The 12,257-nt window shown below is 31.2% G+C and overlaps 2 protein-coding genes across 2 annotated transcripts in view; one reads left to right on the forward strand and one right to left on the reverse strand.

Moving 5' to 3' along the window:
- LOC134728229 (switch-associated protein 70-like) overlaps positions 1 to 6,873 on the forward strand; it is a 35,931-nt gene extending 29,058 nt beyond the window's left edge. Inside the window, exons 5-10 of the mRNA XM_063592765.1 lie at positions 2,128 to 2,236; positions 2,557 to 2,729; positions 3,229 to 3,291; positions 3,559 to 3,725; positions 4,394 to 4,592; positions 5,575 to 6,873. Of these exons, the coding sequence (XP_063448835.1) occupies positions 2,128 to 2,236; positions 2,557 to 2,729; positions 3,229 to 3,291; positions 3,559 to 3,725; positions 4,394 to 4,592; positions 5,575 to 6,858 (1,995 nt within the window). The 3' untranslated portion in view covers positions 6,859 to 6,873. The remainder of the gene's footprint in view (positions 1 to 2,127; positions 2,237 to 2,556; positions 2,730 to 3,228; positions 3,292 to 3,558; positions 3,726 to 4,393; positions 4,593 to 5,574) is intronic.
- The window catches only part of LOC134728227 (electron transfer flavoprotein beta subunit lysine methyltransferase-like), a 50,399-nt gene that overhangs the window by 25,643 nt on the left and 12,499 nt on the right, over positions 1 to 12,257 (reverse strand). The gene's annotated exons all lie outside the window — the stretch shown is intronic.

Below are 12,257 nucleotides of genomic sequence, written 5' to 3' on the forward strand. Positions count from 1 at the left end.
CTGCAAATCTTAACATCAACAAATCAGAAACATAGGCAGGGAACTGTTTTATTTGATGAGCCTGACATAGTTGTGATTCGTGTCAACAAAATAGAGAGGCAAATAATACCAAAGAGTTATTCAAACTCAAAAGTAGAAAAAAAACTGACCGTGAATTCATTGGAAAAAAAAGACCATCAGGCAAACAAAAGTACATAAAAAACAACATAGAAAAACTGAGCAAAAATCAGACTAGCTTACACAACCTGACACAGACCATCAATACCTACCCAAAAGATATCACAACAAACTAGACAAACATTAACACATGGTCTGGAGTAAGGAGGCACAGTTAAACCAGTTTGAAGAACACATAATTAATCCCTGAAACTGCAAATCTAAACATCAATAAATCAGAAACATGTGAAGGGAACTGTTATTTTTTATGAGACTAATCTATTTGTGGTTCGTTTAAACGTGCGTTAAAGAGAGGTGAATGATACAAAAAAGGCAAATTCTAACTAACAATTCAAGAAAAAATAATGAACAAAAGACCAACATCAGTACAAAACACAGCATAGTTTACTAAAGACTAAACCCCAACCCCTTAAAACACGGGTATTCTCAGGTCATAAAGAAGGGTAGGCAGATCCTCATCCACTATACAGCAAATGTGGATCAAAGATTTAGAAAAAAAGGGAGAGGCCAAAACAATTAAGACAACGCTTTGAGTGAAAATTGTAAACATTATATGTTTTGATCATGTGCGTTGCTCCATGAGCCCCAAGCCCTAACACTTCCTCTGTACAGACTTCGATATGTTATCAAACAAATTGTACACAAAACAGAATAACTCAATCTGTTAAAATGAGAATATCATGTATTTTTTAAATGTTTAAACATCTAACACATCTCCCATCTATGTATGTTATAAAGCAATTGTTGGTCAACCAAAAATGACGGTTGTACGATAGTTTGTTTTCAATTTTCACTTAAATATCGTAATACACATAGTTTTAAGTAGTCAAATACATCATGTACAATAAAGGATATAAGAAATTACCAAAAATATCGGACAGAACATCACATACCACCAAGTTTACCCCCCCCCCCCCCAAAAAAAAAAAATAAGGTGTACATACAAAGAAAGATAAACACCAACACATGGTCCAGATAGCCTTACATTTGATAGAGTTAGGCAACACATGGTCCAAAGAGCCTTACATTTGATAGAGTTAGGCAACACATGGTCCGAAGAGCCTTACATTTGATAGAGTTCGGCAACACATGGTCCAGATAGCCTTACATTTAATAGAGTTAGGCAACCCATGGTCCAGATAGCCTAACATTTGACAGAGTTGGGCAACACATGGTCCAGATAGCCTTTCATTTAATAGAGTTAGGCAACACATGGTCCAGATAGCCTTATACATTTGATAGAGTGAGGCAACACATGGTCTAGATAGCCTAACATTTAATAGAGTTGGGCAACACTTGGTCCAGATAGCCTTACATTTGATAGAGTTGGGCAACACATGGTCCAGATAGCCTTACATTTGATAGATGTAGGCAACACATGGTCCAGATAACCTTACTTTTGATAGAGTTAGGCAACACATGGTCCAGATAGCCTTACATTTTGATAGAGTTAGGCAACACATGGTCCAGATAGCCTTACATTTGATAGATGTAGGCAACACATGGTCCAGATAGCCTTACATTTGATAGAGTTATGCAACACATGGTCCAGATAGCCTTACATTTGATAGATGTAGGCAACACATGGTCCAGATAGCCTAACATTTTGCTATACAACATACAGTACTGTACTCTGAAATAGGTCAGCTGATTTTCAAACTAACAATTCAAAGGGAACTTCCATATATATATGGTTTGAAAAAAACCTAAGCAATACAAATTTCACACAATTTTGACGCTCCAAATTGACTTTTTTATGACTATACAAATCAATTCAAAAAGGAAGTTTTTGTATTTATGCATATTTATAAATGTGTAATAGTTATTAACCAAATTAAATTAATGAAATCATGAAAACGTGAATCATCTTGCTTAAATTTAAAGTTCAAAATTTTAGCCCTTAATAAATAGATATATTCTATTAATTTTAATTGTTTAATTAATTAACAGATTTTACCTGATAAAGGTGGGAAACGCAACCTATTTGTACTGAATACACAACAGAAACCATATGAGATGAGTGCTACAGACTTAAAGACTAGGAATGAATGGGTTTCATGTAAGTGTATTTAATAGTGGAAAGCAGACAGCTAATCAAAAGCTCAAACACAACAAACAAATGGATAACTACTCATGATTACTGTTATATTCCTGACTTGGCAGTGTTAGTGGCAGTTGGTCTAATTTACATTCATTTGAAACCCCTGGAACAAAAGGTAAACTTGAAATGTGTAAACAATAAAAGGAAATTAGTTTGAGAAAAAAAAAGAGAGGGGGTTTATTACACATGGGAACATGATATATATATGCTCCTGAGAAAACCATTACCTTCTTGCCTCTTATAGTAGAAAATGGATGTTTTTTTCTATTTTTTGGCAGGTATACAGATAGCCTTAGAAAATTGTGAAAACCCTCACTATCACCATCATAAAGAATTATCTAAACGTCGCAGACAGAAACGAAATGTCATCAAGATGGAAAAAGAACATGAGGAAAGAAAAAGACAAGAGGAGGAAAACTTACATAGACAGACAGAAGAAGGATATAAACAGGTAATACAAAAGTGTGGAGTCATACATGACAAAAAGATACATTTTTGCATTTGTTGTTAACTGTTTTTGCCAAATTCAAGGTGTTGTTTACATGTTGACCCCCTCAAAAAATTTAAATATATATCACCTCAGAAAATGCAGCATAAATGCGCAGGAACAATGGATAACTGGAAACACCAAATAATCGTTAGTTATTAACCTGGGGAACACAATGTAAAATCAACAAATGAAACATTTAGTAATGGGAACACCAAATAAGTAATATGAAGAACAGTAAGTGATTGGAACACAATATAAAATAAATATGTGGAGCATGACACCAAATAAGTAATATGTAGAACAGTAAGTGATTGGAACACAATATAAAATAATAAACATGTAGAACAAGGAATAAGGGGATGACCATTTGATTTTCATTGTGGTAGGAGATTTTGAATTGAAGTCAAATTCTTTAGCAAATGAGTTTGAGAGTCCTTCATAATTGTTTTTCTATTTTTAGAGAGAACAGATGAATGAAGAGATGCTTAGACAGAGGAACTTGGAATTAGAGGAAGAAAAAAGAGTAAGACTTTCTTAACTTATGTTACAAAACAAGCATTTCTGAAGAAACCTTAAAGACAAGTTTTAGATATTAATAAGTGTAGATGAAGAAATCCTTAATTAAGGAAATCTTGAACAGCAGTATGCTACTGTTGCCTTTATTTATGAATGTTTAGGCAGACAGTTAGAGCTCTGATCATGAAAACACATTACATCATCATTCATAATGTTAAACTTAAGAAGCAATATCCTTTATGTTATATCTAAATGTTTGTCATTCATCCTACAGAGAAGAGAACAATTAGAAGCACAACTTAGAGAACAAGAGGCCCTAAGAGAAGCTGAGAGACAGAGGTTGCTGGAATTAGAGGCTAGTAAATCAGAGTTAGAAAAACTACTAGAATTAGAAAGACAGGCAAAGAAAGATGAAGAGACAGTTAGAAGACTTCAAGCAAAGTAAGGATATATTAAAAGCTTTCCAACAAATCATTAGATACACATGTTTAAGTTACCTTACAATCAAATTTGCAAGGTCTGTTGTATTTTGTACAAAACTGGAGATAAAGGGAAGATTTCTGTAAAAATTGCTTGCTATGAAATTAAATAAGTTCTTTTAAAAGTAGACCTATATGCATGATATGTATCTGTTTAATCTAAATTGCAAAAAAAAAAATGTTTTCACTTACAATTTTACTTGGCTAACTCATGTTAAGATGCAGAAAATACCAGGAGAATATTTGAAACTCATGTCAAGAGAATCTTACAACCCCTAGTTAAAAAGTAACATATTGCAAAAAAAAAATCCATGAAAAAAACAACATAGAAAACTAAGACTGGAAGCATGCAAATGAACATAGAGCATGACATAAACAAATTATGGCAAATTGATTTCAAACAAATAAACAATAAATCTGATATTCAACAACTATGAGTTAGAATAAATACATGTCTTGCGTACTAAATTAAAAGACTGGTAGCTTTGAGTTTGATGTAAAAAGAAACAAGTATACATAGATACTTTAAACACAGCTTTGAAAAGTAAATCAACTTCCAGATATGTGATAATAAATCTCTGTTATAGCCTTCTTGATATTCTAAACATATAATATCTTTAATATCTATAGATTACTAGATGAAGAAAGTGAAAAAAGACAAGAATTAGAAAAACTGAAAAGAGAACAAGAACAAATACTAAAACATGAACGAGAGATGAGAGAAGGACTAGAAGATCAGAAGGAAGAAAAAGATCAAATTCTACTAGTAGCTCAAGCAAAACTGTCAGAATTAGAAAATGAGAGAGTTGAGGCTTCTACAAAATTGGAGGTATGGTTTGTAAACTGAGTAATAAAAAGCCAGTAACAACATTATTGATTTGATTTCAAACAATTATATTTTAACAAATAGGTAGGTTTTATAAGATCATCTACCAAAATTTTCATAAACACCTTAAAAATTGTCCTTCATTTAGATTTTATGATATTTTTATAATGATGTCAGCCTAGTTATTTAAAAATATTGTATTTTCCAGATTTTAATCTAATAATTTTCAGTGAGTTGGCAGTGCTAACATATATTCCATTACTTTGAGGGATGTAAGACTGTTTTCTCAAATTCCAACTTACATCTATACATATTAACGTGCATGTATATACACAAATGTATATATATATATATGTATATAAAGTTAGAAAATAAAATTAAATGATTATAAACAGGTAATGTCTTCAGACTTATACGAAGAAAATCAAATGTCCAGAAAACCGTGAAAAGTGTAGGTTCTCTCAAAATAATTTTCACATGGATAAGTATAAATCTGTAGATCAGGGGGCATGATTGTGTATTGGCTTTAAAAAGTTTTAAAATTACCATTCATCAAGAATGCAGAGTATGCTTTTTCCTTAAATATATAATAGTTTTCTTCCAAAAATGATGGATCTAACATTATTTTTTCCAAATATTTGAAAAAATAAGGTGCGAATAAAAAATAAATAATCCAACAACAGGCAACATCAATTTGAACTGGCCATGCTATCATTACAAAAAATATTTATTAGATAATTGTATTTGGTGATAAACCATGATGGGATATAGGCCAAAACAAAAGACTCATGATGTCAAAACCAAAATTTATAAAAAATCATACCAACTTATCCTATTTTTCTTTAGGAGGTAACCATAAACACACATTTTTATTTGGCCGTTATGCAAACAACCTTTACTATTGTTCTTCAATTGCTAAATCTTCCACATATTTTTCTGTTCAGCCTTCTGCACTTTTATACAACTGATATATTTTTTTTTGCAGAAAGCAACAGAAAGACTACAAGAAGCCGAAAATGAACGACTGAAAATGGAAGAAAAGGTCAAGTTATGGAAGAAACCCAATGTTGGACTAGCAAGACCAATCCAGCCAACCAACAGACCGTTAATAAGTCACCGTGGACTTGGTGCCTTCTGTGCCACCGACTTTCTTAGAAAATCTCGCCAACAAGACAAACAGCGTGGCATGACGAAAAAGCAATTAGACGAAAAATATGGTGAACATGTACTGGACATGTCAGATGAGGAAGATAATGGTAACCATGACAAAAAATCTCCAAAATCTAAGACATTTGATGAAGAAATAAATAAACAAAACTTGGATAATGTAATTGAAAATTCAGATTTAAAGATCAGTACAACAGAGGAAAGATTATCTCCCCCTGAAGATCAACCGCAAATTATAATTCAAACTTTAACTGATGAAAATCAGCATGCACTAGATAAAATAAGTGACAATTTAGATGAAAAAGTAGAAATCAAAGAAGAAATCAAAATGGAAGAACAATCTAAAGATTTGGAAGACAGGGACATGTGTTCACAAATCATTGACTGTAAAGAAGGTGAACTGAACATTGAAACTGAAAAAACTTCCATAAGTAAGGAAATTGCACTAGAAAATCATGAAAACGAAGTTGAAAATATCAATGAAGATGATGCACAAAAACTTCTAGTTGATGATAGTTCATTGAGTGAAAATCATCCAAACAACGATTCTGAACATAATCAAGCAATCACTAAGGAAAATTTAGGTGAGGAACTTCTGACTCATGAACAAGAAGATGGGGCATTAAAAGATGATGAGTCAGCAGAAAGTCCAAAGGAAATTTCATCAACAAAAAGTGAAGAAAAAGTTGAAATTCATTTATTGCCGGATGATAAAAAAAGACAATCATTTGAGCAGAAAGATGCAGATTGTGAAGTTCAAATTCAAGGTTCATATGAAAACGTAACTATAAATTGCCAAAGAATTAAATCAGATGAAACGACTAAGACAGGAAGTGATTGTTCAAATACAAAAGATGAAAATGACAAAAATGAGTTTGAGGACTCAAGCGGGAAGAATAATACTGATCAAGACTCTTATTTATATGATCAACCAGAAGAAGAAACAAATGACAAAGATCTGTCTGCTTTTAGTAACCTGACTTATCAAAATATAGACATGAACACTAATGACCAGAAATCTGACAAGAGAGACAAAGAAGATGAAGACCCTAATGTGTATGACTATGTAGAAATGAAAAATGAACATTTTGAACAAAAGTAATATATTGTCTTATTTCATGCTATGAGAAGTTTTCTGCAATCATTGTTATATCCAAATCACTGATAGTAATTAAAGTACCTATATATGTGCAAATTTGTCTGCCATTACTTATAACCACTCAAGTTCCCGGTACAACATTACATTTATGTACATCACAATTCAAAACATTTGACGACAAATTTTAAAAATTGTAAGTAGATTATTCAGAGACATATATAAAGTCATTTGGAGACCAAATGCTAGAAAAAAACAAATGTGGAGATATGTTTTGAAGGTTTTACATGACAAAATAAGTTATGTGCAATATGTCTATATATACTGAAATGCAGTCGACTTTAGCGTTTGATAGTCCATTGATAACATTCTGGCGTATCACAAAAACACAACTTGTTACGTCTCTTTTCATTGGCCAAAAGATTTAAATACAACAACAATGTAGTCGTGTGCACGTGAATTGACATAGGTGACCGACAATGGAATTTACTATGTTACTACGAACGTAAAAACAATGATTTGTATAGTTTACGAACATTTAGTCAAAATAAATAAATAAATGTTTTGTTAACATCAAATAGTGGGGTGGATATTATACTGATATTTTGTTTTAAGTAATATTCTAAGTGACCTATAGTTGTTAATTTCTGTGTCATTTTGGTTTCTTGTGGAGAGATGTCTCATTGGCAATCATGCCACATCTTCTTTTTTTAAATATAAATGTACTGTTTTCGATTTTAAATGGATGAACATTTATAGTTTATAAACTGCATTTAATCATCCCCTGTGCCATGATTGGCCATCTCCGTTTTTTCTTAACAAAGCATGGTTGGTTACATGTTATGAATTTACTTACAATTTCGGGATTATTTTTTTCTTCAAGTAAACGGAATCAGAAAAATAATCACTATCCTATGTCGAATACATAACACTTAGAAAATAATATGAAAAGTGGTGACTAAATGAAAAAAATATGTGAATTGAGTTTGGAGGAGACATTTAAATTGATTATTTAGATGTGAAAACTGTTAAGATTTTAAAGTTTAAACTATTTACTGCTAATTGCAGAAAACTATAAAACCAATGAATGTCACATGCACATTTATAAAAGCTAGAATTGTGATTGGGATCATGTATGAGAATACGTCGATGGAAGCTTTAAACGACCTTGACCAGATACGTGAATATTAATCAGTCCATTCAACGTTATAGTATGTGTGTACTATTTTCGAAGGTGTGAGGTCGAAGGTTTGAATTGACCAATGGAAACGATCGTTCCTTAGAGAGTTAATCTAATAAAGTTTGTTTGACTGATTACATTGCACTACCTTTCGCTAAGCTAAGCCGCATATGAGTGTAAAAAATTCAAATAATTTCAAAATATAGAATCATTCTATTATATTAATTGTAAGAGGTTAAAATTAGATTTAGTGGTTTATTCAGGAGATCTAATTTATTGTCAAACCTTAATTGTTGGAAATGCAAAATCCAGAAAAATTAGTGCATTATTAAAAAGTTTCTGGTAACATATTTATATGTTCAAGAAACTGAATTGGAAATAATGGTTATGAAAATTTGATAGTTCATATTGTCTTGCAATTTCTAAAAAAAATATAGTAAAAAACACTCAATATTAATTTTTTTCACTTTTGAGCAGTATTTTCTTTCATAAATATTATTTTCCTAGAATCAAAGAGATCTCCATTATCAGTATTATTTTGTGTATTCCAGTGGTTTATATGTTTTCAAGGTCATTTTAGCAAGGTCAAAAGTAATTTTTAAGTATTTCACCAATGATTTGATTTATGGATGCAGTGATACATAAAAGATGTTTACATTTGACCTTTTTACTATTCCTTTTTGTACTGAAACATCGGTTATACAAAATAAAAAGACATTGCATAATGCCCAATGAGACATCTATGTGGATTTGTTCTAAATTTGATAAACAAATAGAAAATAGATGTGTGAAAATTCTTTGCCAATATGACATATTAATGAAATACTAAAATATAAAAACAATGAAAGATGATCTCTTTCTTAAATCTTATTTCAAAGTATGTGTATGTATGACAATGTGTATGGTTGTGAGTTGAACTGAAATCAAATAATATATTAAATTCTCTTCTAATCATTTTTTTTTCTTTTTCTTTATCTTTATTTGATGCAAATCTACATCTTACTTTAGATCGGCAACAGATAATCCATGATTTATTTTCTATATCTACATCAGATCTAATGAGTTACAATGTATTTAATTTAAGATATGCAAACAGCATTATTTAAATTGTCTTAATTTTTATGTTTTATTCAATGTATGTTTTAAACTCAGGATTATATGAGATGGCTTTCATTGAGGTTTTTTAAATTGGAAAAAAACCCTCAAAAGTTGAACAAGAAAGTGTATTTTTCCAATTATTTTAACTTTTAAGATTTACAGTTCAGAAATCAGTTTCTGTTATAATAATGAGGTTATTGTAAAATAAATAGCAGCAATTATCTCCCCTGAAACTATAAACTCCCCTTAATCTTAATTCTGTAAAAATAAATCTAACACCAGAGAACATCATGAAGACTTAATCAACCTTAATGTTCCTTATCTCAAAAAGTGTAATGTATTATATATAAAACATCATTTAAATTAAACATGGAATGCAAATGTCTTTGATAACTTTTTAAAACACAGCATTATGAGTTCATATTGCATTATTAAAATGTATCATTGCAATATTTGAAATCGTTGATATGATGGATAAACTGTAAATAATTGAATTGACCATTTTTTGTGTGTTTGAAGGAAAAATCACTGAATGAAATTGTATGTGTGTATTTAAAACAAGTACCATTTATATGAACAAAACATGTACCTGTAAATTAAAAGTAATTTCATGCAAACAGTTATTTTTTAATTAATTTCATGTTTATATAATTGTATTTGTACAAAGAGTGCTTTATTTATTTCCGTCATAAATAAATGATATAAAATCAACTGGTTTTTTTTCTTCATAATTTCAACACACTGTTACCCCTATCATATATAAAGACAATAATATACACAACCAGGGAAATATATTAAAAACTCAGCAAAGTTCCTAAGATAAATATCAAAAGGGAGTTCACATCAATAGATATAAACAATTCAGCAAATCATTTTAGTTATTGTCCTACATGTCAATGACAGACGGACAGATGGAAAACAGTATACCTAAATGCATCCTATAAAGCTTGTATATTAGATGTTGTAATATTGCCAATGAGACAGCTCTCCATCAGAGAACAAATGATATAGAAGCATGTTTTATGGGCAGTATTCTGGAGCATGATTACATGAATAATACTCTATGCCACAGTTCCCCACACCATTTATAAGTGGTAGAGAATTGTATAAGTCTAATACTACTGATAATTTGTCTAAACTAAAGTACAAGTATGATTTTAATGATTTGTCAATGGTTACTGTGTTATTGGTTTTTTTTTGTCCATGAATCAGTGCAATTGGTGTTCTAGTTTGAATTGTTTTATATTTGCCTTATCATGGTCTTTTATAGCTTATTATGCAGTATTGGTTTTTACTTTTGTTCAAAGCAATATTATGACCTATAGTTACACTGAGTAAACTGCCCAATTATTTTTTTATTTAAAAAAAGTTGTGAATCTAAATTATGTATCAAGTTTTGAAGGTTTTCTTGCAAAAAGATTGTCGGGAGAAAACAGATCAAGAATGAAACCCACTTTAACTTTACATTTATTATGTTTATTTTCATTACATTATACAGGTATAAAACTTAAAAATCATTGTTCTGCAGATCCTTTACTTTCAGTAAGTATGATAACAATACATTCAATAACAAGAGGCTGTCACAACGACAGCAAACCGGATTTATTAGCATTTATTTGTGTCCTGGCAATATCACAAGAACCATTACTGATGATTGGTGAAAGTTAAAATTGTCAATATCAAATTTGACCTCTATTTTGTCATCAGTATCAACATATTAAAATTTGAAAAGCTTAGATTGAATGGTTTGTGAGTAAATGCAACAACGTGAATGGAACCACCATTTTACGATCTTTCAAGAACCATAACTCCTGAACGGTAGAAGTCAAAATCGTCATTATTGAACTTGACCTCTATTTTGTCATCAGTAACAACATATTAAAATTTGAAAAGCTTTGGTTGAATGGTTCATGAGAAAATGCACGGACACGACTGAAAACACCATTTTTCAATCTTTCAAGAACCATAACTCCTGAACGGTAAAAGTCAAAATCGTCATTAATGAACTTGACCTCCATTTTGTCACCAGTAACAACATATTAAAATTTGGGAAGCTTTGGTAGAACAGTTCATGCGTAAATGCACGGACACAACTGGAAACACCATTTTTTAATCTTTCAAGAACCATAACTCCTGAACGGTAAAAGTCAAAATCGCCATTATTGAACTTGACCTCCATTTTGTCACCAGTAACAACATATTAAAATTTGGGAAGCTTTGGTAGAACTGTTCATGCGTAAATGCACGGACACGACTGGAAACGCCATTTTTCAATCTTTCAAGAACCATAACTCCTGAACGGTAAAAGTCAAAACGGCCATTATTGAACTTGACCTTCATTTAGTTGTCAGTAACAACATATTAAAATTTTAAAAGCTTTGGTTGAACGTTTCTTGAGTTAATGCACGGACAACATTTGATTGCCGCCCGCCCAACAACCGCCCGCCCTGTCGCCCGCCCTGTCGCCCGCCCGCCGAGCATCCCCAATTTAATAACCGACATTTTTGTCACAAAAATCCGGTTAAAAACTTATGTGTGAATATTTTTTTTTGTTTAAAATACTAAAGTTTTTTTTAAAAGTATCTATATGTACAATGTATTACAAACATTACAATAACATAGTCTATTAGTATGAAAAAAGACACTGCTTAATTTCAAAATCTTGATTTCCATACAATTTTATGTTTTGGTGAATATAATTATCTCAGTAAATATGTTAAAATGGTCAAACATCTTGTGGCAATACTTCACATAGTCGTCAAAATTAGCAAATCTGTTCACCGTAATACAGAAGCCGTTCTACATCAGACTGATATTGTACTGTGATGCTTAAACTGACTACAGAGTTATGCCCCTTTATCAAATTCATTCAAAGTACAAAAAGACTTAGCTTGTATCCCCAACCCTTCTTCTCACAATTTATCGTAGGCATGACTAAGCTAATGTTATAATGGGAGGCTTCTGGTTCATCATATGTTGAGTGACAGATGTCAGGCACTCCTCTGTAATACAGATGCTACAATAAACTAAGCTGAAATTGTTCTGTGATGCCTCTTATGACTAAAGAGTTATGTCCCTTTATCATAGCCACTTAATGTACACAGAGAATCTACAATTCTTCTCATAA

Source organism: Mytilus trossulus, chromosome 8 (genome assembly GCF_036588685.1).
Source record: "Mytilus trossulus isolate FHL-02 chromosome 8, PNRI_Mtr1.1.1.hap1, whole genome shotgun sequence".
In the NCBI taxonomy this organism is placed as follows: domain Eukaryota; kingdom Metazoa; phylum Mollusca; class Bivalvia; order Mytilida; family Mytilidae; genus Mytilus; species Mytilus trossulus.